The 26648-nt window shown below is 32.9% G+C and overlaps 1 protein-coding gene across 6 annotated transcripts; it reads left to right on the top strand.

The window, feature by feature from the left end:
• The first annotated feature begins 9 nt into the window (after positions 1–9).
• LOC144834878 (phosphatidylinositol 4,5-bisphosphate 3-kinase catalytic subunit alpha isoform-like) lies at positions 10–25288 on the top strand. 6 transcript variants are annotated; one of them, XR_013611015.1, is made up of 19 exons: positions 14–151; positions 692–1161; positions 1372–1581; positions 2578–2825; positions 3137–3370; positions 4045–4239; positions 4430–4711; positions 5033–5133; positions 5353–5437; positions 5618–5785; positions 6140–6243; positions 6450–6618; positions 6791–7019; positions 7453–7531; positions 7967–8134; positions 9603–9720; positions 9925–10079; positions 24159–24526; positions 25129–25288. XR_013611015.1 is itself a non-coding variant. In XM_078689853.1 (18 exons), exons 2-18 carry the CDS (start codon positions 816–818, stop codon positions 10644–10646), a joined length of 3066 nt encoding a protein of 1021 aa, XP_078545979.1. In that variant the 5' UTR covers positions 15–151; positions 692–815; the 3' UTR covers positions 10647–10841. The 6 variants fall into 6 exon arrangements, 4 of the variants coding, with proteins under 4 accessions (XP_078545979.1, XP_078545977.1, XP_078545978.1 ...); XM_078689853.1 differs by lacking the exons at positions 24159–24526; positions 25129–25288 and adding an exon at positions 10385–10841 and having other exon boundaries at positions 15–151; positions 2665–2825; XM_078689851.1 differs by lacking the exons at positions 24159–24526; positions 25129–25288 and adding an exon at positions 10385–10841 and having other exon boundaries at positions 15–151; positions 2611–2825.
• Positions 25289–26648: the final 1360 nt, after the last annotated feature.

Genomic DNA, 26648 nt, shown 5'->3' with positions numbered 1-26648 from the left:
CAACTTGGAATTTAATGGTTTTACTCCACGCTTCAATGATTTCGTGTAGTAAACAAGTTACAGCGCCACCAAGATTTATGGACTTATTGACTCTGAAGAAGTGTTTTGGAGTAAATTCGAAACAAAAACATTGTTCTTTTGACTAATTAAAGTAAGTATATTTGATATTTTTACATGCGAAATGTAATATAAACAATTAAACTTTGGTGAGTTTTATTTTAAGTCCATATCTGTTTTACCTATATCGGTTTGATTCAGTTTGCCGCCTGCTGCCTCAATCAATCGATGTAAATCTGAATGGGGAGAGAGCAAGCTGGCTAGGCCAAACCATGCGAGAAATACAAATGATGAATAATAATGGTATATTCCCTTCGGGAAGGGTATAACTGGTGGTGAAAACCCGTCTGATTGTGGGTGCATAGGCCTAAGCCAATCCTTAATGCGGTAGCTCATTTACAATTGTTTTTAAATTGTACATCCATTTGCAATATTGCATTGATTGATTGTTTAACTTTGTAAATTGTAATTGTTTTTGTCTCAAAAAGTATTTTTTTGCTGAAATTCTTAAAAAAGTTAATTATTTTATTTTTACTAATATTTTAATTACAGTATCATTTTTTGAGTTACTAAAATAAATCTTTCAGTTAAGCATTACACTTTTCAGTTTGTATTTTCTTTTCTTTTTTTAAAGATATGGCAAGAATTGAAAGATAATCTGCCAACTTTAATCAAAGAAGTTCCAAAAAAAAAAACAAATACATTGAGATGTTTGTTGACTTGCAATATTCATCTCTGTAAAACACTTACCGGTCAAAATGCCGCCCTCTTCTGGGGAACTATGGGGCGCATATTTTATGCCCACCAAGATACAAGTGCTGTGTTTACTTCCGTACGGAGTAGTTATTCCATTGGAATGTTGTCGGGAGTCAACGCTCGAACAAATCAAGACTCATTTATGGAAAGAGTCACGTTCATTCCCGATGTCAAACAAACTAAAGGACGCATCTTCATACATATTCATTAGCATCTTGCAAGATTCCGAGAGTGAAGAGTTTTATGATGAAGGAAGACGTCTATGTGACTTGAAACTGTTTCGACCGTGGCTCAAACTTATAGAGCCCAAGGGCAACAAGGAAGAGAAAATCGTCAATTCAGAGATTGGTAAGATTAATAGTTGGCGCAACACAATTGCATTGCATACACTTAAAGAAGATTCTTTATTTTTTATTAGATTTTAATTAAAACTAAAAATATATTTACAGTAATTTTTATGAATAAATTCAATGTGATATACATATCTTATCAGTTAAGATATTAACAATTTTACTGATAATTGAATTATTTAAATAAGAAATGTTTTTCTCATTTCAGGAAAGGCAATAGGCCTGCCAGTCAGTGATCTGGATTCAATCAAGGATCCTGAGGTCGTTGACTTTCGACGTAACATTCTCCGCATGTGTATGGATGTTGTTGAGAAGCGTACCGAGGTCGGAGAAGAAGCCCACATGTTGTACGTCTATCCACCAAACGTTGAAGCGCATCAGGAGCTTCCAAGGCATATTGCGCAATCTCTTGAAGATGGTAAATGTTTGCTTTTTAACATTTTAAAAGCAGCTTGTTTTGTATGTAATTACCATATATGGAATTATTTCAAAATGTAATACAAAAATAAGTATTGCAATGGATGCTATGGTAATGGTCACCCAGCAATTCCTCCATCCATTAATAATTACAACATGAAGTAACTTAAATTACACTAGAATAAAGCTTCTTAAATATAAAAAACCTACTACTCATTATATAGTAAGCTAGCCACATTCTTGCATAAGTGTGTGGGTAGATTTTGATATATTCACTGAATAATAAACCAAAATGAGTTACTGAAAATCTAGTTGCTATATTGAATATTTAAAATATAAAGTTCATGCTTAAAATCATTTTCTTGAAATTAAAAAAGTATTTTTGTGGTTTATTTTCAATGAGTCTTTTGTTAAACAGTAGCTTTTGTAAATTTCCAAAAATGAGAATTTAAATCTTAATCCCAAACCACAACAATCTGATTTCATTCTATGGGTTTAAATAGGATTTATTGTTACTGTCTTACAGTAATACAAACATTACTGTTCTTGCTCACACCATTATCGTGAAAATATTTCTTTGTTTAGTCAGCGGTTTAAGTTAAAAATAATTTAATAGTTGTTTAAAAAAATGTGAAATCTAATCAAAACTGTGTTTATATCTTTCTTTTTTTAAATTTATTTTTATTTGATTTTTCTTTTCTTTTTTTTTTCTTTCATTTTTTGCTACATGTATTCAATTTTATGTAAATTTAATTATTAATCATTAGGTTATTAATTAATTCTAATTTATGCATTTTTCACAAACAAACAATAAATGTGTTTTTTTAATATATTATTTTGACCTTTTTGTGAACTTTTCTATTAATTATTAAACTTGATGGTGACCTTGACTTTTAAAATAAAAACAATATTTTTGTTACAATTTACACTATTCATTATTATATATATTATATTAATTATTTATTGAATTCATTCATTACCATATTTTACCTTGCAGATAACATAATTGTCTGTGTGTGGGTGCTATCAGCCAAGGGAGACAAACAGAAGTTTTCTCTCAAGATTCAGCACAATTCCCTTCCAGAGGCTGTTATAGCCGAGACAATACGTAAGAGAACTCGTACGATGAACATGCCCAGTTCTCAGCAACACCAATGCGTTGAACAATACAAAAGTACATACTTACTAAAGGTGTGCGGGAGTGATGAATATTTGATTGCTAACTTTCCATTGTCACAATATAAGGTGAGTATTTTCCAGCAAGATGCAGGATTATTCTAGTGTAATTTAAGTTACTTCATGTTGTAATTATTACTCCCAAAAAAACAGAGAAACACAACATAATAATAATCACTTAATTGTGACAGAATACTTTATTAATTGCATTTTCATTGTTTTTATCCATAAAATAATCACATCGATAATCATTGAAAATTATTGAACTATTTATATTTATTAATAATCATTGATTAAATATTATTCAATAGTTTATAAAAATTGATGATTATTTATAATCATTGATAAACATAAATTTGTTTGATCATAAACAATTGCAGTATACACGGAATTGCATGTTAGAGAAGAAGATACCACACCTAATGATAATGTCAAAGGAGAAGGTACTAGGTAGCCTACCAACCATCAACATCCACATACCAGCTTACATGAGGCGTGGTCCAGGCAATACCAGTACTAATCAGGCCAAGACAAAAAGCCTGTGGGAAGTGAAAGACTTATTTGAGATCAAGATTAACTGTGCAACGTATGTGAATGTGAAAGAATTGGATAAGGTAAAGATGGAGGAATATTAATTTACTGTAATGTAATTAATAAGGGAGTAAGTTATTCTACTGCAGTTACTGCAGTATCTATAGGTGGTTTACTCTATAACCTCTTTGTGCAATTTAGCAAGCTGTTTCTGGTAATCATACACAATGTTTATTGCAGTAACTCCTCATAAACTCCTACATTAAAACAAACATAAATCATACATTACTGCAGTAAAAATTGTACTTACTGCAGTAACTGCAGTAGAATAATGTTGGCATACTGTAGTGCCAAATTATAATCATTATGGTCATCATTTAAAAATAATTTATGCCTTCTTGATCATCTTACAGTCTTTCGGATTACTTCCATGCACAATTGATAAATATCATTAATTATTAACATTGTAATCACTTTAACATCATCACCTCATCATCATCAATTCCTAGATGACTAGAGTCATTTTTTTTGTGGCAAAAACAGCTATCTATTAAGTATTATTGTATGACAGGTCTACTCAGGTGATCTTTAATTTATTTATTACCCTATGTACATTGTATAACCATATTCTTTTAATTAATCTATTTTGTTGTAAAACAGTATCCTATCATAAACCTGTTACTGTATTGTTGTTTATTTCAATATAACATAGAGTATACCAGGATAAATTAAATGACAAATTCCACTTGTTTTACAGATTTATGTGCGTGCTGGTTTGTATCACGGTCTTGAGCCTCTCTGCCCCAACCTCTGCACAGATCAAGTACCTTGTTCAAATCCTAAATGGAATCAACAATTACAATTTGAGCTTTCCATCACAGATATTCCACGTAGCGCCAGATTGTGTGTTTCAATTTGTTCTTTAGGCAAGAAGAAGGGTCAAAAGAAAGAGGTAAACTCATTTTTATTATTATCTTTCAATAATTTTTTCAATGGAGAAAGCATCTTCTGCTCATCTGAGGTACTGTGTTTATTACCATTTCACAGTTTACATTGTTATATTTTTACTACAGTGATTGTGCTTTTGCTAAATTCTCATATTTACCATTTCACAGTTTAAATTGTTACTATATTTTTACTAGGGAGATTGTGCTTTGGCCTGGGGAAACGTCAACATCTTTGACTATATGAACAGACTCCAATCTGGAAACATGAGGATGTACCTTTGGGCCGTTCCGCACGGAATGGATGACTTGTTAAATCCATTGGGATCAATCGGATCCAACACAAACAAAGATGCTCCGTGTTTGGAGATCGAGTTTGATAACTTTGGTTGCAATATAGTGTACCCAATATACCAACAAATTAGTGACTATGCTAAATGGTTGGTAGAGGCAGACTTAGCATACTCAAGTCATTATAGTGTAAGTAGCTATTACTCATGTGTAAGCCCATCCTGGGATATTATGCCCATTTATCATATTTAAGTCATTATAGTGTAAGTAACTATTACTCATATGTAAGCCCATCCTGGGATATTATACCCATTTATCATATTCAAGTCATTATAGTGTAAGTAGCTATTACTCATGTGTTAGCCCATCCTGGGATATTATACCCATTTATCATACTCAAGTCATTATAGTGAAAGTAGCTATTACTCATATGTAAGCCCATCCTGGGATATTATGCCCATTTAGCATACTCAGGTCATTATAGTGTCATTGATTTTTATTCTACTTTAGTCCACATCTAAGGAGTCGATAGCATTACTTCAGGAGATCATCCAACGTGACCCTCTACATGAAATGTCTGAACAAGAAAAAGAACTTGTATGGCAGCTTAGGTATTTATTAACTCTTTTTAATTTATTGACATCTGATGGATGGACACCTTTTTGTCCTTGTATGTATGTGTATATATATATGTGTGTGTGTGTGTGTATTGTACTGTCAAGATGGCCAGTTTTATTCTGTTATTGGCCAACACGCACCCACTTTTTAATATTCATTTTTCACATCAGTATTGATGAATAAACTGAAACTTTTTTGAATATGCAAATTAGGGATGAGTGCAAAGTTCAGGACCCTAACTCATTACCAAAACTTTTGTGTGCGGTCAAGTGGAGCAGTAGGGAACATGTATCCCAGGTATTTATAACCAACTATTGCAAAGAAATTGTCACTGTATACTTTTTAAATTAAATTGAAAATACTGTAATTCTTTATCCAGAATTCAATGATAATATTGATACTGTATTTTGTCCATATTTATAACAACCAAATTCCTTGAAAAACTGTTTTTTATTTGAGACACTGCATTTGTTTCAGTTATATGTTTTACTGAAAGACTGGCCGAGAAATATAAATGTAGAGACTGCCCTCTGTCTGTTGGATTGTACATATGCTGATGTTGGTGTTAGGCAGTTTGCTGTTGAGTGCCTCTCTCACAGCCTTTCAAATGATGAATTGTTGCAATATTTACTACAGCTAGTGCAGGTATGTTTATTAATATTATGAAGACTGTCCTCTGTCTGTTGGAGGTTCTCTATCAGCCTTTCAAATGATGAATAGTTGCAATATTTACTACAGCTACAGTAGTGCAGGGATGTTGAACAATTTGTAAATATACTGCCCTCTGTTGGCTTCTACACTGCTGGTATTACAGTCCACAGTTGATTTTCTGTCTAAACCTTTCAAATGCTGTTGCTGCTGTAAATATTTACTAAATTTAGTGCAGGTATATTTAATAATTGAATACTGCCCTCTGTCTGTTAGACAGTACTTCGAGATATGATAAACGTCTTTCAAATTATAATTCATAACTTTACAAGTGTTTTTTATCTTCTTCAGGTGCTTAAATATGAGTCATACCTTGATAACCCTCTTGCCCGCTACCTCTTAAGAAAATCACTTCAAAACCAACGAATTGGACATTTCTTTTTCTGGCATTTAAGGTAAAAATATTATATATAAATATTGACTAAATAAGGGACATCAAAATGGTTGACCGTTTGTTATCTCTGTTGTCAGACTATTTTTAAGGTAAAAATATTATACAGTTACTATGTGATCTAGAGCATCCACTATGGTTGACAAGTTATCTGTGTTGTCAGACTATTTTTACTTTCAACTTCTGACAATATGTACTTGTGTTTTTTAGATCAGAAATGCATAAGCGTTCTGTCAGCCGTCGATTTGGTTTGACACTGGAAGCTTATTGCCGTGCAATAGGCAAATACCTGCGACTACTCATTCGGCAGGTAGAGGGTGTTGATAAGCTGACGGTGCTGGCACAGTCACTTAGCGAGAAGAAAGATGATACTGCAAGGGTAAGCTATATGTTATTTGTTCTAGAGTAATTCCAAGTATCCATGATTTGTTATTTTTACAACATTTTTTTTTTTAGATTCTGAAATTTTAAAATATAAAAAAAAAAAAAATTATTATGATCAAATTAAGGACACTTGAACAATGACTTATTGTAATATTTTTAAATTTCAGGATAGGCTGAAATTTTTAACGGACCAGATGAGCCAGGCAGATTTTATTGAGAAGTTAGAACACTTTACCCTACCTCTAAACCCAAACCATTCCTTAGGCAAGTTAAGCGTAGAAAAATGCAAGATTCTATCATCGGCAAAGCGCCCTCTGTGGTTGGTGTGGGAAAATCACGACCTAATGGCTGAAGTCATGTTCCCAGATATTAAGGTGCTATTTAAGAGGGGAGATGGTAAGTGTAATGCTGTTTAAAATATTTCTAGTTGTGTTTTTCTGTCACTCCAGTATTTAGTTGCACCAACCAAAGTGTGTGCAGTTTTTGGTTAAAACAAAACATGACATCAAATTATGGTCTGCGTTAACACAAGGCAATCTAACAGGACACTGAGCTTTCCTTGCCAAAATAGAAACTTGTAAAAGTCATTTGATCTTATGTCTGGCTGCAACAAATACCAACAGTACTGTACTATGTACATCTCTACGAGCAGTGTCAGTTAAGGGGCGTGAAACTGATTGTCTCGCAGCCACAAATAAACCCTTTGATCTCTGGAGCTCAGCATCCTGTTGTTAGAATGCATTGGTTAAAAATGATAGGTACTGTGGTAGGAGAGATGTTTGTTTTATTTATAATATTACAATATATATACTGTTTTTTTTTAATATAGATTTAAAACAGGACATGTTGACACTGCAGATGCTGCTGATAATGCATGGCATCTGGCAAAGAGAAGGCCTAGATTTAAAGTTAGTAAATCTATTATTTTAATTCATTTCCCAACTGCAAATTCAAGACATATTATAATATAATAATATCCTTGATTTATAAAGTGCCTAAAGTTATAAAATCCCTAATCGCTATTACCCTGGTCATTCCTAATCGCTATTACCCCGGTCATTCCTAATCACTATTACCCTGGTCATTCCTAATCGCTATTACCCTGGTCATTTTTACATCAAACATGTATAGAAACATACTCTTGTAATGCAGCTAGTAATAACCACAAAGTACAACTGGGTGGGTAACGTAAGTAAAATGTCTTGCCTGAAGATTCAAGCAATGCGATGAGCGTTGGATTCGAACCCACAATCTCACGATCAGTAGTCTAACGTCCAACGCACTGCGCCACATTCCTTTAATACAAGCACATTCATGAAGCACTATTTAACATTTGTTGCTAGGTTAATTCCATACAGCTGTCTTTCCACTGGTAACATGACAGGAATGATAGAAATTGTACGCAATTCCAAAACAATCTACGACATCCAACACAAGAGTGGGTTGATGGGGACACTGCAGTTGAAGAGTGGGGTGCTACATCAGTGGATTAAAGTCAGGAACAAGGACCAGTAAGATATCTGGATTTTAAAACTTACTAATTAGTTTTTAAAATTAACGTCGTGAGGTGGTTTCCCGATTAATCGTATGATCAAACGGTACTGGGTATGATCAACTAGCGTTCGTGTTCCCACCTAATCATCCATTCATAGAAGTACTGATGAAGATATCAATCTGTGGCGACAATAGAATGGACCTGAGACCTGGCTATCTTCGACTTTTAAATAATAGAAAGTTTTGAAAAATTTGTTAGGCTAGAAATGTACGTTGTATGATGTGTAGGCCTATGTTTATTGAAAAATGGTTGTAGTTTTCTAAATTACATTGTTCAAGTTGCGATGAGAAAACTGTTATTTGATCGTAAGTTAATGTGTACATAAAGCAAAAATATAAATAAAATTTGTTAGTAAAACTTTTAATAAGAGTAAAGATATAAGGAAGAAAAGCAAAGAGATTATGGAGCGGCTGTACCAGAATATACAACACTAAGTATTGTAAAGTTAAAAACTAAAAAATTTTAGGCGATCTTGTCAAAGGTCAAGCGCCTTCAGCCTGCCACGTTTCGATATTCAATATTGAACTTGACCTGACGTGGTTCCACAATAGGGAGGTTTCGCAACCTTACGAATACGATAACGAAAACGGTTACGTCACACATTTGTGAAACTTTTGAGCTGATCCCCATTTCATATTCGTAAAGCGTATTCGTGTTGACGAATATCACCAGTCATATTCGTAACTACAAAACGAGTATAGTTTTTGATCTATTTTGCACATTTTGCATTTGAATCGGGAATGATTCATGATTATAATATAATTATAGATTTATTGAAAGTAATTTACTAAAGTAATTTACTAAAATGCCAGGTCAATTTTGATAAATAGCAGTTTTTAAAGTCCTCACTCGCTTTGATGTTACGCTAGGCCTAGGCAGCCAAGCGCTCAAATTTACCAGAGTCATATTTTGGACGGCGCCCTCAATATTTCGTTGCCATCAAAACAGATTTTTACTGGCTTACGAAAACGAATACGTGTGCGTGACGTATCCGTTTTCGTTATCGTATTCGTAAGATTGCGAAACCTCTCTAATATCTTTATATGAAAATGGTAGAATTGATAGAAAATAATTAATTCAAAATTTACCTAAAATTGGTTTTGAACTGAATCGATGGATGTCTTGTTGTTGTATGGTTTTGGTTTGGTTTAAAAGTATGTTCGATAAAGTGCGTGAGCGTATTAGAATGAAATGCTAGCGTATACAATTATTAATTAGTTTAAACAAATTTGGGTTTCCCTTTTTAATTAAGATATGTTGTAAAAAAAATGTTAAAAAAAATTCAAATTGGCTGTTTTTGTTGAATTTTAAAACTATTTTGTCTTTTTATAAGTAAAAACATTGTTTGTTGTTTTTCTACGGAAGTGATCAGATTATTAAAGCTACATTATATTAATCTTCAACTAAAATTATTTGTTACCCAGGTATGACGATGCCATAGATCGCTTTACACGTTCTTGTGCTGGATACTGCGTGGCTACCTTTATCCTTGGTATTGGAGATAGACACAATGATAATATTATGGTTACAGAAAATGGCCAGGTAATTCCAGTTTAGTTTTTATAACAATAACATTTGATACTATAAAGCTCGCTGTCTACACTATCAAACTTTATGTGAAAAAAAATGTGATGGCCCATATATGGACATGATGATATTTGGGCAGATCACACTTTTTGTCAAACTAGTTTGTTAGTGTAGACAGACCTTTACAGCGTTTATTGTATTTATACTGTGTATCTCTAGATTTTCCATATTGACTTTGGACATTTTTTGGGTCACATCAAGAAGAAGTATGGAATCAAAAGAGAGCGCGTTCCATTTGTGCTGACGGAAGATTTCTTACGGGTTATAGTGAAAGGTCAAGATGTCAATATTCACAAAACTCAGCTTTTCAAAAAGTAAGAGTTTTTGTTATTTTGATTTAGTTATTCAGTGTGTAATTTTAATATATGAGGCCTCACTACATGTAATATGTTTACTAAGACACGATCAGAAGGATATACTGTAGATACAGTAGTTTGAGTAATCATACAAGCAACAAATCTGTTTGGACCATCTGATTGGTCACATGACATGTATCGTTTGTATCCTTGCATTGCGTAATCCTAGTGGAAGACAACCTTTAGAGTTCAAATTACTGTACTGTATAATCTAATATTGTTGTCACTATTATTTACTTGATTTTCAAAATTGTTTTGGATAGTTTTCAACAATTGTGCATTGATGCGTATGTTGTAATCCGTCGTCATGCCAACCTTCTAATCAGCCTCTTCAGTATGATGCTGATGTCTGGGATCCCTGAGTTGCAGTCCATTGATGACATTGCTTACCTACGACAGACACTTGCTGTCGAGAAAACTGACGATCTTGCAGTTAGGTACTTCTTGAAGCAACTGAATGACGCGCATGGCGGTGGCTGGACTACTAAAGTTGATTGGTTCTTTCATGCTCTTAAACACCGATAGTGACATGAGAAAAATAAATACTGGTACTTAAGTGGGTACTTAAGCAGCAGTAAAGTAAAGTTGTTGCGCGAGGTGAGCCAGCATATGTTGATATCTTAACACCAGTAGTAGCACCGTCAAGCAGTTGATTTTAATCAATGAATGAATATGATAACTAAATTGGGATAGATTTAGAAATTCTATTCCAACTTTTTTCCACTATTAAACATTTTAATTTTTATTTAAATTTATACTGTAAAACTGTTAAATTTATTGTAAATATTTTTTTTCTAATTGTCATAGTTTTGTTGAAAAAAACCCAAAATAGAGTTTTGGTTTTTGTATCTTTTAATCCACATACTTTTAACCTTGTTATTTAGTTTATGTCAGGCTATTTTAATATTATTTAATAGCTCTTTTAGTTGATTTTGCCTTGAAAACAAAATTTAAAATGAATCAAGAATAGAAAGTCTAGTAACTTTTTCTTTAATATTTTGAATAATTAAATGTTGCTACTAGTAAATTCAAACAATTACTGTGTATTAAAATTTAAAAAAAAAAACCTAAATTTAATTCTGTCCATTTTTTTCATTAATTTAAATATCCATAAATGTTCAACCTATTTGGGAGTGCACAATCTTAATTATGTATTGATCCTGTCCACGTTCTGTACTTTAGTTTTTCTTTGTCTCTAATGTTGTTCAAAGAATGCGAGAATTTAGTTTTTTAATCAAACAAAAGTCAAAAGATAAAAATACAGTAATAATAATTTTATTGATTTTCCACAAGTAAAAGCTATCTAAGTAATAGTACTTGGTCATTGGCACATTCATATTAATAAAAACAATTAAAATATAAATCTATATACAATCATAAGTTGTCAAAATTAAATTATTCAAATATATATACTGAAATACAATTTACATTAAATTTCATCAACAAATTGCCAACAATACTGGATTCTATAACATTAAGTAAAGTAAAAAAAAGTTTACAAAACAATCATCACTGTTATAAATATTACTAGTTTCATGCTATTCCCATTATTTTACTTGTTGCTTAGTTACATTACTTAATTAAAATGAAATATAATATTCCTTTGGTTAACAACAATACATTATGCAATATACTCGTATACAAAAGATCAATGTACGGTAGTATCAATGTGAGGTACTGTAGTTTACATACAGTATGTACTCATTTCATTGTCTGTCCACAAATGTATATAGACATCTAATGTGTCTGTAGACATCTAAAAATCGTGTCTATAGACATCTAATGTGTCTAACTAAAGAAAAGATGCAACATAATTCAGCACAAATAATTAATCAAATTAGGGGCAGAGGGATATTTCTTTAGTTGTAAGGAGGCTCGATCAATTCTCTAGGCGCTGCATAGAAATTTATATAGATCTGCATGCCACCCATTGCAGTTACACCTAACTAGACAGACATGGAATGATGTAGAGTCAGAATTAGCTGTTTTAGAGAGAGCATCATCATTCAGGATTTTATGGATTGAATTTTTCTATTTATTTGACATGCAACTAGGCCCGGGCCCTATGGCTTGCCTTCCCTCTTATAGCTAGATTCCTATAGCCATATAGGCTAGGCTTACCTACCAGTACCAATTGGTTAGACATATAATCTAGCCTAATCTAAAGGCCTAACGCTAGGCCTAGGCTGTACTATACCAGGCTAGCCTAGCTAACAGTTAGTTAGCCAAGCAGCAGGGGAGGAGAGCTGGGTGGGCTGTGGGTCCCATCATGAGGAAAAGAAGGCAGACGTACCTTGGCCTAGCTAGACATCCTAGCTAGTAGTAGTGGTAGGGCCTAGGCTACAGCAGGCTAGGCCTAGGTTTTGGTTAGGCTTACCTCAAATAGGCATAGGTCTAGCCCTACTAGGCTACTAATACTAGGCCTAGGCCTATGCCTAGTAGGCCCTCTAGATAGAGGCCTAGTTAGGCCTAGGCCTAGCCTACGTTTCTGGATGAAACATCATTCAAGAAGAACATATTTATACAATCTATATTATGCCTACAGCTGGTCCGATCGATGTAGTTTACAGTATTTATCTTACATTGTCACAAAAGACTACGCCCTAGATAGGCCCCCTACATCAATATTATTATAAGATGTAGGCCTAGGCCTATTCTTGCGCACTACCACCCATGTAAATTTTCAGAAGGTGAGAAAAAGGCGCCGCGCGCGTTAACGTGTTGTGAAAAGTTTGGAAGTAGGAAAATGGTAGATGGCGCTATTTTTAAGGGTGATTTTTTCTATTTACTATATAAAACAGAGTTAATTTTTAGATTATTATACATATTTATCAAAATTTACTGATATTTTCCTGCTTTACATAATTCCAGTTTATATTACATACAATTTTAAGATAAAAGATATCATTATTTAAAAATTTACAAAAAATGACACTAGCGTGCTGCGATGTTTTCATATGTGTCAGTTATATACAATTGACAGTATAAATCAGCATCGGATTGAAATTTGCTTATTTGTAGAAATACATTCTTTAGCTAGGTAGTTCTTCACATCAATTGAAAGATTGCAATTCCTCATGTTAAGCCACGTCAGCTTAGGACACATAATGAGTAATGAAGACATTGAATTAACATCAATGTTGTGAAAGTTATTAATAGAGATATCGAGATGTTCTAATGGTAATTGAACTTGTTTGTGAGAACATTCTGTAACCCAGTGATTGATGACGTCACCTGATAGATTGCAATACATCATGTCAAGCCACGCCAGCTTAGGACACATAATGAGAAATGAAGACAGTGAATTAACATCAATGTTGTGAAAGTTATTAAAAGAGATATCGAGATGTTCTAATGGTAATTGAACTTGTTTGAGAGAACATTCTGTACCCAAGTGATTGATGACGTCACCTGATAGATTGCAATCCCTCATGTCAAGGTACGTCAGCTTAGGACATATAATGAGTAATGAAGACATTGAATTAACATCAATGTTGTGAAGGTTATTACCAGAGATATCGAGATGACGTAATGCTAATTGAACTTGTTTGAGAGATCGAGAACATTCTGTACCCAAGTGATTGATGACGTCACCTGATAGATTGCAATCCATCATGTCAAGCCACCTCAGCTTAGGACACATAATGAGTAATGAAGACATTGAATTAACATCAATGTTGTGAAGGTTATTACGAGAGATATAGAGATATTCTAATGCAAATTGAACTTGTTTGAGAGAACATTCTATACCCAAGTGATTGATGACGTCACCTGATAGATTGCAATCCCTCATTTCAAGCCTCCTCAGCTCAGGACACATAATGAGAAATGAAGACATTGAATTAACATCAAGGTTGTGAAAGTTATTACCAGAGATATCGAGAGTATCTAATGCTAATTGAACTTGTTTGAGAGAACATTCTGTACCCAAGTGATTGATGACGTCAGCTGATAGATTGCAATACCACATGTGAAGCACCCTCAGCTCAGGACACATAATGAGTAATGAAGAAAATGAATTAACATCAATGTTGTGAAGTTTACTATCACAGATATCGAGACGAAATAATGGTAATTGAACTTGTTTGAGAGAACATTCTGATACAAAGTCAATAAATACATCACGTGATAGATTCCAAATCCTAACACTGCCACATCTATCTTTAATGCCTAAAATGTGTGCAATAACTCTTCCCTTGCATTCTGATGCCATCCTACTACAAAAGGTATTTAAGCTATTACTTTTAATAACAATCAATCTTTCCATGCAATAAAGTTGCATAATTAGACGTATGAAATGCCCATCACATTGTACACCTGGACTAATGTGATCAATGAACATTCTTATCGAGGTAGATATATCATCCAAATGTTGCTTTAAGTCTAAATCTTTACTGTTCATGTGATTAATTAATGCCTTTACCACAGCATCCTTATTTTGTTTTTGGACACAGTTTAAATTACTTGGCAGAGAGCGATATGTTGATAAGTTGTTTGTAATCCAGTGCTTTAAAAAGTTATGAGATTTAACACCAAGAAAGCCAATTGCAAACACTCTCGCCATCTTTAAATACCTACTTTTTCTTATCACCTCCCATTCAGTATCATCCAATGGTTTAAGTAATCGTTTTACATCTTTTTTACAGTCACACTTCATACCTTCACTTTCACATAATTTACACATATCCCATTTGTTACAATCAAATGGTGTAAGTAATCGCCTTACATCTTCTTCGCATTCAAACTTTAAACCTTCACTTTCACATAATTTGCTCAAGTAAAATCCCACCAATGATTCTACTATCAACTTGTGAGGAGGCATAAAAATGTTATCAAAGTTAGATTTTGAAATTGGTGCTTCTTCATAAACGAATCCAAGTTTAAGGGCCATGTTAACTACATCTTTGTTCGTATGCTTATCTTTCAAATCTTTCTTGTTTATCGAAAGCTGATTTACTTTCAAGCTATCATACATACATTTTCCCAACAAAATCATAGCATTTACGTATTTTGCTGGTGCCTCTTCAAATTTAGAAAGCTTGGCAAATTGGTTTTGTTTGTTGAACTGATTTAAAGTATTACGAAATATTTCTTTAAAAAGGTCAGCTTTATCTGTAGGAAGGCTTTGACTGTCTTCCCACAGCACACAGATTGAACAAAGCAGCATGGGATTTTTGCACATTGAATATACCTCTTCATGTTTACGTTTTTGCCTATACAAAGATAGATTATCTATGACCATCGTATCTAACTCCTTTCTAAGGGATTCTCCCAATTCTGGTTTTTCAAAATACTCAAAATGTTTGTCAATGTACTTTCCTATGCTCTCGTTGTTAAACCCATTAACTCTTACATGTACGTCACATGCTTCTACGAATTTATCCATATTTTCTGATCGTGAAGTAAGTATTACGGAACTGTTTTTTAAGTTGTTCTTTTTGAACAGACTAAGTACGCTTGGATTATTAAATCTTAATTCATCTAACCCATCTAGAAGCAGTACAATTTTATCGTCATGGGTCTTTAGAAAATTTTTAATTAACTCTGGATTTTGTGGAAGTTTCGTGTGCATGCTAAACTCTGTCATATCAATTTGCTTTACAATTAAACCTAAGACATCTTTGTCTAAATCCCGTACACTTAAAAGAAATACAATTTTACCTTCAAATGCTTTCATCAATTGAGTAGCCGTAGCCCAGTTGTATGATAAATGCCTTAATAAGGTAGTTTTACCTATCCCACCCTCCCCATCTATAAGAGCTCTACATCCAGGTTTGGAGCTGATAACATCTACCACTTCTGTTAATGTTGTTGGTTTGCAGTCTTTATTCTTTTTAGATTCTTTGCGTAGTTCCAAATCAGTGAACATCTGCGAAATGTCAACACTGTATCTATCACGCATTGTTGCTGGTGTAAATATACTGGCCTGGCTACACAATTCCCTTTGTCTTTGAAGCAGATATTCTTCAATCTTGTCTAGATACGAAGAAAAATGGCAACAATATTTAGTTAATACATTGCTTTTATTTAATAAGGGCCTTGCAATAGTAATACAATAAGTAGTGCTGGAGCCGCGCCGAAGTGTAATAAACCAAGTAAATAATATAGAGGGCGACAAACATAATTTATTATCAATCAGAAAGAAAACTCGGTTAAACGACTGGTGGTCGCCAGCAAATGGTAACAACCGTTAAAATGTAGAGCAATCCACCGCTTATGCTAAAACCTCCAGCTAATGTGGTCATTGATGATGGCCGCTTATAGGAAGAAAGCAAGGCGGTAGCTTTTTTTTAAACAAAGGTTCAATTTTGTAAAAAATATAATAATTCTATGCTGTCGATAGTAAAACACATTAGCGTGAGGCAATTTCGTTTCTCCGTTAACTGTTGACTGTTCTACATAAGCTGTGTGTGTTTCTACTAGCTGGAAGTTTTACTAAAGCTGATTTTTCTAGATTCACTGTTTACGACATTTGCCTTGTAACACGCATATTATTATTAAGATTTTTTAGGCATTTAACAGAAATAATAGAAAATGCATTTAAAGTGATAGTTTTTACATTTAGTTTTAATAAGAAAAGTTAAAATTGTACATACATTTGCTTTTATTCAAATTGAAATGTTGCACGCGTGTATGATTAATTTAATTAAAAACCTTGCCATATCATAAATTAAAATTAATTATCGTGGAGCTGCTGTTTGAAACACACTTTTGCAATATTAAATGTAATTAATTTTGCGTATTTTATTCTTTGTTATTTCGTGAAAAGAGTTAAAGGATACACTACCAAGAGTGGGATATTTTTTTTTATATTTTTAAATACCATGCATGTATGTTATTATGTTAAAAGGCTATTTGTTGCGTAAGATGTTTATGATTGAAACTGAATTCACAATTCTCTACGTCATAATCACATTTATTTATGATTATCCTCAATTTTATGCCAAATGGCATATACAATTGTGCATTTATAGGCCTTTATTCTATATCATATCAGACTCATGCTAAAACAATTAATTTACTTTTAAAATAAAGAAGTGTAAACATTATTTAAAAATGTGCCATTCATCTTGATTAATTGATAAGTAATAGAGGACCTTGTTTGTAAAACAGTATGGTATGGTTGAATCCCTAATATTAAACTCATAAATAATAATAATAACATACAGTAGGCCTACTGCGCATTTATAAGCAAAATACCTTATAGGGGGCGGCAAACAAAATATATGACTGATCAGGAAACTACAATTGAAAACAAAGCGCCCACCAGATAAAATCAATGTGTTTAATCAAACAAAATAATTTATTGACAACAATAAAAACATATTATGTTACCAATAATACTATTGTCATTATTTCTGATAATGTTATAATATATTAATAAATAATAAAAAATAACCATAGTATCAAATTCAGTAGTAGTTTATTAGGAATCGAAAATGGCCAAGATGAAAACTGTAAATTTTAACTACAATTGCCGTTAAAGCAACCAATTATTTGTTTCTTTTATTTAATGGTGGAAAACAAAACGATCCTTACTATATTTAAATTCTCAAAATAATTTTAATTCCTGCCTGAAGTTGCCAGCTTACCTGTTTCTGATTTAACCTCTTTTCGCATTACCTCTTTTGTACTAGTGGTCTGCACCTCTATATTAAGAGGAAAAAATGTTATTGATGATATGATGATGAATGATATTATATCTCTGAATAATCAGGACAGGAAACATAAATTCACCATTAATGTCTTACAGTTAATTCACATTGTTATTTCTCCTGTGTTCACATAAATAGAGGCTAAGCTGAAGTTATTTAGCAGAAATATTCCCGTTCGTCAAAATTGAAATTGGTTTTTGGAAGGCCTAACCTTTACAAACAAACAAACAATTGAGGCTCAGCTAAAACCAAAATTTGTTTTGTTATATAAACAATTATATTAAAAGTCAATGGCGCAATAAAAGCAATTATTTGGTTCACATTTTCATTTTCATTAATATACCTGTCTGTTTTTCTCCAAGCTGTTGCAGATTTGGAATAAGTTCTTCCCCATTTTCTTCACAAAGTATTTTTCTGTGTTCTAAGTCCATTATCATACTCCAAGAATCTTCATATTTCTTCAACGGAATGTTGTACAGTGCATCGATTCTTTTAACATCATGCTGCATCAGACCATTTCCGAAGTCTACAACTTGTAGTCGATATGGTTTGAATTGTGTAATTTCAATTTCTCTAGCTTGGTAAAAACATTGTGAGAGATGATCGAGGACACCAAACTGATGGGTTACTTTGATCGTTTCGTTAAGTAGCGAGATGTTGTCTGAACTTAATTGTCCAGAATGTATTAATTTATGAAGCAAGTTTATTGTGTCATGTGCTTCGTCTATCTTTCCAACTGAAATTAAATCGTGGTATAAAACTTTCAGTTGTCTCAAAAGGTTACGTTCATCATACCAAGTTGAAATTGTCGATAAGTCAAGATTAAAACTATCCATACCTCCTATGGAATGGAAAAAATAAAAAAATAAAAACATTAGTGAATACGATTTTACTTGTAATCAAAGCAAGTATCCATACCTCCTAGATGGGAGAAAATAGTGATAATATTCAAAATCTTTAATCAATGCAACACACAAAATAATAAAAATAGATAAATAACAAATGTTTAAATGTCTGTTACCTGTTGCCATGTTGTCAATGTTCTTTTTTCATTTCTGAAAAATAGAAATGTAATGATAAGATTAAATGCAATTCAAGCAACTTTGCATACGTGTTTTCACATCCATGTAGAAAGTCAATCAAAGGGAAGGATAGCCGTCTAGGCAATATTTAAACAATACTGTAGTTAACATTATTAACATGATTCAAATGTAAAATGTGTAAAAAATGAAATAATTTACTAATATTTTAACATCAATCAATTAATGTGAAAAATCTGTAAAAAATGAAGTAATTAATTAGGATAATAATTAATATTTTAACATCAATGATGATAATTCTTAGATTATTAACTAACACAACGTAAAGCTGTATTTTGATATAATTATTTCCAATTCAAATTCCAATGTTTAAATCATTATTTTTCTTGAGATTATCGTGTTATAAACAATGAATGCGTTAAAAGCAATAGAAACGCGTTGATGTAATTCAAACAACTATATTATAGTTGGTTTTTTTTTCACTCACACATGCGCACGTTTATGTGTGATTTCATTGTCGTCATGGTTCTCGACTGCGACACGGTTTATTTGGTACAGCAGCATTTATTGTTTTTTTAAATGGACCATCCGAGAAATTTTTCTTTTAAAATTACAATTAATCAGTGTTTTATACCGACATGCAATCATAATAGTATGCACGAGGAACTAAAACCACAATGCAGAAATCTACTCACAGTTTATAGTAATGTTTGTTCAGTTTCTGAACATTGTTCCATTTGTTTGCAAGAGTTTTTATAAACGTTAACAAGCTGTTACCTATGCCCACTGTTGTCAACTATTACTGCGTGCCTCCTTTCTTCCGAACCCAAACTTTGAATGTTCCCGACTGTTGCGTTTGTTGGGATAGTTTGATGATTGAGTAAAGTGGACCTATAACATATTGCGTCATTGTTTGTGTCAAGTGATGTATAAAGCGCGCAATCCATCCAATCAAAAGTCTTTAACCGTAACATACATTTTCTAATGTTTGCTAGGCCTATTTACATAGCATCGCGTGATTTTAAATTACCAAGTTATCTGATCAAAACTATACTGATGGGCATAATTACATAAACTACACAAAACTTTATCTGTTAAACAAATTAAAATGAGTGCATTTATTTACAGTGTCGAGGGATAATAGGAGTACACGTCATGATGATGATTAATTTATCCAAAATAATAAAAACCATGTTTATCTTGGATAAGGAATGTTTGTCAAACGTCAATAGTAAAATTAATAAATAACTTTATCACTATGACTTTCACAACTCAAAGTCAGTAAATGATGGGCAAGATAGCAATATAATATCTGTATGTTACAGATGTGCAGTCACGTAGGCCACTGCTAAAATAATGTTACAACAATTATATTATAAGGTCAAATCGTAGATCAGACCCACCATAATCAAAACTATTAAGAGATACCCCTAATAATCTTAGACGAAACAGCAACGAAAATATTATAAGATGGTAATAATAGACTTAAACAAATGATTAATAACGAAATTAGAATAGCCTACCTGTGGATAGTTAAACGTTAATTAGGCTACAAATCAAATGTATAAACTCACCTTGTTTTTATTATAAGAAAATTAATCTTAAAAAGTAGAAATACGGAACAGAGCGAAACAAAAGGAATGAGCTCGGCCCATTCAATATATAAAAAATACAAGCCTGTGACAAATTTAGCGTTACATAAACAATTAATGTGTTGAAACGCAATTAAACGCGTCAATACAATATTCAAGCAACTGTTGCTGTCTTTTTAGCATTAATCAAGTAATTTGTTTTAATTTTAGTGATGACATCATAATTCGTTAATAGAATAATAAAAAACATAGAAGAAAACATATTTTAGATGCTCATCGTATTTAATTTTAAAATCAAAAATTGTATTGAATATATTTACAATTCCAATGTTCAAATAATATTCGATAAACGATGAATGCTTTTGAAAACGCAAACGCAAATGTTGATGCAATTCAAACAAGTTAGTATTATTATCCGATGTTCACTTACGCCTGCGCATATGTGTTTGTGCGATTTCATCGTCGACGTATATCACATCTATAGCGTCTACCGGCGTGATATGGCTTGTTTTCTCGGCTGAGGCGATTATTTCGGGCAGCAGCATTTATTGACCTTTTAATTTTGTTTTGAACTTGACCATCCGCGAGAATTCAATATTTTAAAATTATAATTGGTCACAGAGATGTACGTATCTACTGAGCATGTAATAATAATGGTATAATGCGCTAAAACTAAAACCACAATGCAGAAATCTACTCACAATTAATATGATAGTATAGTGGCGTTCCCTCTCAACTTCTGAACATTGGTGCTGGCTCTGTTTACGCGCGCGCGTGAGTAACTATTCTCAACAAGTTGTGACTCCGCTAGCTGTGGACGGGCAATGTTTGGCAATTCTCTGCTGCTTACGGTTGTCAACTGTTTTTAATGTTTTCCTCCCTTTGTCAGAATTCAACTTCTGATGTCGATGTTCCTTCATTGAGTTTGGTTACGGTTTGGGGTAGTTTGATGAGTGAGTGTCAGTGTTAAGAGGATCTAAAATGTTTATTGCGTAACTGTTAATTGTGTCAAGTAGTGACATCATCAAGCGCAAGTCATACTCTTCATCCAATCAAAATGCTTTAACCAGCATTAACCCTCTAATGTTTGATATAGGCCAATGTATACAACATCGCGTGATTCAAAATGTATACTAAATTATCTATAGCTGATTAGACCTAAATTGGACAGCATTATTATCTAATAATCCCAGGTCTGTACCTGTTATCTTCCTCTTATACAAATCAAATGAGTGCAGAGTAAACTGTATCTATGTACAGTAATAGTAGTCCTATATTGTGTCCCTGCCAACAACTGACTCTGTTCAGCCACTTTGTGTTACATACATACAGTAGAACCTTTTTTAAGGGGACACCTTCGGGACCTAACAAAGAGTCTTCTTAATAGGTGTGGCCCTAAATAACTGGATACCGTTAAACAGTAGTACTTTTCCCTAGTTCCGTATCATGGGAAATTTTCCCCTGAATATAGGGATAAAAGCCAATTCACACGAGCAATATCAGTATATATAGAATAGAATCTAATGTTAAGACCATTTACACACAACGCGTAGCGGACGGACGGTTTCCGCTCAGGATAGATACAGATTGTACGTAGGACAAGCTACGCGGTTTCCGCTCAGGAGATACAGATTCTACGTGGTACAAGCTACGCGGTTTTATACCTACCGTTACCGCTCGTCTGTGTAAATTGGCCTTAAATTAAGGACCCTCCAGAATAAGATGTTCTACTGTTCTTAATTATTGTTTTCGAGGTAACCCGGATCTAAAGCAATGGTGCATGAGTTTGTCTATCTTTATTCACTCGGATTAATTTGTATTTATTTATTTTTATTTTATTCAATTTTCAGGCACACATACATGACAACACAGCGGTGCAGCACCCTGAGGATTGCCATGAGTGCAAAGCACTATCGAGATGGCTCTCCATATACTGCACTAGAACATATAAGACAAACATATACACAAGATGCTCTACATAGACAAAGACTTATTATTAAGTCTTTGGGAGTGGAGTTGTAAATTGTCATGAGAAAAAAACCCTGACATATGACAGGACTTGAACCCAGGACCCTTAGATTGGTAGCCAAGCATCATAACCACCAAGCCACAGCTCCACTCCAAAACGTACTCGTTCTAAGGTATTCGCTTAATTAAAATTTCCTTCAACCAGCCGTACGGTTATAGGTATTCAAGAACGCACCCGTGTAGTATCCTTTGTGTACAGTAATGGAAATACAATGTACGTCGTAAATCATAATGCATCAAGTACAGTCTTTGTGAGTAACTTAAACATTGAATGTGATAAGCCTTATATGTGTGTATAGGCTTTATAAGATATTATTATGCTAAACAGAATATCTAAATGATGATACCATATGTTTTAGGCTAGTACGCTGCATCGTACCACATCCCTCGCCGCTAGTATTGCCATCATTCTTGGTAGCGCGAATGGACTAGCAATTTATGCGGATAACCCTTGTGATTGTCAGGCTACTACGGTTTTCCGTACATAATGCGGACAGGGAATTGTAACTACTGTAGTTACAATTCCTTGATGTGAATAACCATTGCGGTTGCCCAGTCTTTTTTTTTCAATCACCAATTAAGTTTTTCTTCATTACGCGGATCCATTGTTATTGACAGGTTACTTGTTTTCCCGTACTCATTGCGGATAAACCTTGTGATTGGTCAGTCTCTTTTTCTTTAACCAACATTACCAAAGTTATTCTTATTTTTCCCGGATTTTTGTACGGACTTTAATTTAAAAATTAAAAAGTATTTTTTAAGAACTTAATTCAAACAAGGGTGAACTATATATGAAGTAAAATGACGCGTTTCACAAGGAATTAAGCGCGGTGTGAAAATCATGATCTAATGGCTGACGTCACGTTACCAGATATTAAAGTGCTATTCTAAGAAGAAGATGGTGAGTGTGATGTGTTTTTATATAATATTAAGGCAAATTACCAAGGATAACCATAAGCGAATTCAATCACTGTCCTTCTTAAACCCTGTTCACATATACACATTTATAATATACAAGCCTTTGCGCGTTCTTGTGCTGGAGACTGGTAGTTGGAGATATAATAGGCACAATGATAATATTAGGGTTACAGAAAATGGCCAGGTTTAGGTTTTATAACATGAACATTTGATACATTAATATTACTACTATAAAACTAGTTTGACAAAAAAGTGCCCAAATATCATCATGTCCATATATGGGTCATCACATTTTTTGTCACATAAAGTTTGATAGTGTAGACAGAGCTTAACAGCGTTTATTGTATTTATACTATGTATCTCTAGATTTTCCATATTGACATTTTTTGGGTCACATCAAAGAAGTATGGAATCAAAAGAGAGCGCGTTCCATTTGTGCTGACGGAAGATTTCTTGCGAGTCATAGTGAAAGGTCAAGATGTTAATAAAATACACAACTTTTCAAAAAGTAAGAGTTTTTGTTATTTTGATTTACTTATTCAGTGTATAATTTTAATATCTGAGGTCTCACTGCGTGTAATATGCACTATCAAACTAGCTTGACAAAAATAAAGTGTGATGTGCCCAAATATGGTAGTGATATGACGTCATTCTGGCCATATATGGGCAAATCACAATCTGATTGGTCCAATTTTGTTGCATTTGTATCCTTGCATTGCGTCTTTCAAATGACAGTACTATATTATAATCTAATATTATTGGCATTATTATTTACCTGGTTTTCAATATTTTTGTTGTTGGTAGTTTTCAACAATTGTGCATTGATGCGTACGTTGTAATCCGTCGTCATGCCAACCTTCTAATCAGCCTCTTCAGTATGATGCTGATGTCTGGGATCCCTGAGTTGCAGTCCATTGATGACATTGCTTACCTACGACAGACACTTGCTGTCGAGAAAACTGACGATCTTGCAGTTAGGTACTTCTTGAAGCAACTGAATGACGCGCATGGTGGTGGCTGGACTACTAAAGTTGATTGGTTCTTTCATGCTCTTAAACACCGATAGTGACATGAGAACATTAAATACTGGTACTTAAGTGGGTACTTAAGCAGCAGTAAAGTAAAGTTGTTGCGCGAGGTGAGCCAGCATATGTTGATATCTTAAAGCTCAGGTACAGACATGAATTTTAAATATAATATCTGGTTAATTGTACATAAATCAAATATTTGTAACAGAAATCAAGACGAAAAAACATGAATTTCCCTTAATATGGTCAAATACAAAATTTGGCAATATTCTGCCATAAAAACCAGGAATACTTTTTTTCAGTAGTTAGGTAGTTAACCTAATGTAATAACATGTCTGGTGACTCCCTAGAAGGTGAAAAAAGATGGTGGATATACGGTGGATAATTTTTGCTATAACATGAAAATAAAAATCTGAAGTTGAATAAAAATACCAGAAATGTAAAATTCAAGTTATATTACTTATATTTAGTCATCTGATAAAATTGTTTACCACACCGTTTAGTTTTCATAGCTTTTTAAAATGCCGCTCTATTTACAAAATGTGTGTACAAAAGAATAGAGATTTTACTGTGTAATTTGAACTATCCCCCCACTGATAAGAAAGTGCTTTTTTTCAACAAGCTCGTGTAACACAAATAAAATCCCAAAAATTATGAAACATAGGGGAAACTATAGATCGATAATTATTGGAATGTATGATCAATAGAAATTTTTTGCCCGCACCTGGCCTTTAACACCAATATAGCACCGTCAAGCAGTTTATTTTAATCAACGAATGAATATGATAACTAAATTTGGATAGATTTAGAAATAGTCTATTCCAGCTGTCCAGACAAGTTAAATTCCAACTTTTTTCCACTATTAAACATTTAATTTTTATTTAATTTTATACTGCAAAACTGATACATTTATTGTAAATGGTTTTTTTTCTAATTGTCATAGTTTTGTTTAAAAAACCCAAAATTTGGTTTTTGTATCTTTTAATCCACATACTTTTAACCTTGTTATTTAGTTTATGTCAGGCTATTTTAACATTATTTAATAGCTCCTTTTAGTTGATTTTGCCTTGAAAACAAATTTAAAATGAATCTAGAATAGAATGTCTAGTAACTTTTTCTTTAATATTTTGAATAATAAAATGTTGCCACTAGTCAATTCAAACAATTACTGTGTATTAAAAAAAACAAACCTAAATTTAATTCTGTCCATTTTTTTCATTAATTTTAATATCCATAATGTTCAACCTATTTGGGAGTGCAAAATCTTAATTATGTATTGATCCTGTCCACGTTCTGTACTTTAGTTTTTCTTTGTCTCTAATGTTGTTCAAAGAATGCAAGAATTTAGTTTTTTAAATGTTCAACATCCATAAATGTTCAACCTATTGGGGAGTGCCAAATCTTAATTATGTATTGATCCTGTCCACGTTCTGTACTTTAGGTTTTCTTTGTCTCTAATGTTGTTCAAAGAATGCGAGAATTTAGTTTTTTAATCAAACAAAAGTCAAAAAGATAAAAATACAGTAATAATAATTTTATTGATTTTCCACAAGTAAAAGCTATCTAAGTAATAGTACTTGGTCATTGGCACATTCATATTAATAAAAACAATTAAAATATAAATCTATATACAATCATAAGTTGTCAAAATTAAATTATTCAAATATATATACTGAAATATACAATTTACATTAAATTTCATCAACAAATTGCCAACAATACTGGATTCTATAACATTAAGTAAAGTAAAAAAAAGTTTACAAAACAATCATCACTGTTATAAATATTACTAGTTTCATGCTATTCCCATTATTTACTTGTTGCTTAGTTACATTACTTAATTAAAATGAAATATAATATTCCTTTGGTTAACAACAATACATTATGCAATATACTCGTATACAAAAGATCAATGTACGGTAGTATCAATGTGAGGTACTGTAGTTTACATACAGTATGTACTCATTTCATTGTCTGTCCACAAATGTATATAGACATCTAATGAAGTCTATAGACATCTAAAAATCGTGTCTATAGACATCTAATGTGTCTATAGACATCTAGGGCCTATATGTGTCTATAGACATCTAATGTGTCTAACTTTACAGAAGAAAGAAAAGATGCAACATGTTCAGCACAAATAATTAATCAAATTAGGGGCAGAGGGATATTTCTTTGGTTGTAAGGAGGCTCGATCAATTCTCTAGGCGCTGCATAGAAATTTATATAGATCTGCATGCCACCCATTGCAGTTACACCTAACTAG

The sequence above is a fragment of the Antedon bifida genome, chromosome 2, assembly GCF_963402885.1.
Source record: "Antedon bifida chromosome 2, ecAntBifi1.1, whole genome shotgun sequence".
Classification (NCBI taxonomy): domain Eukaryota; kingdom Metazoa; phylum Echinodermata; class Crinoidea; order Comatulida; family Antedonidae; genus Antedon; species Antedon bifida.
The sequence above is the reverse complement of the archived record's forward strand: the minus strand, read 5'-3'. Positions and strand labels throughout refer to the sequence as shown.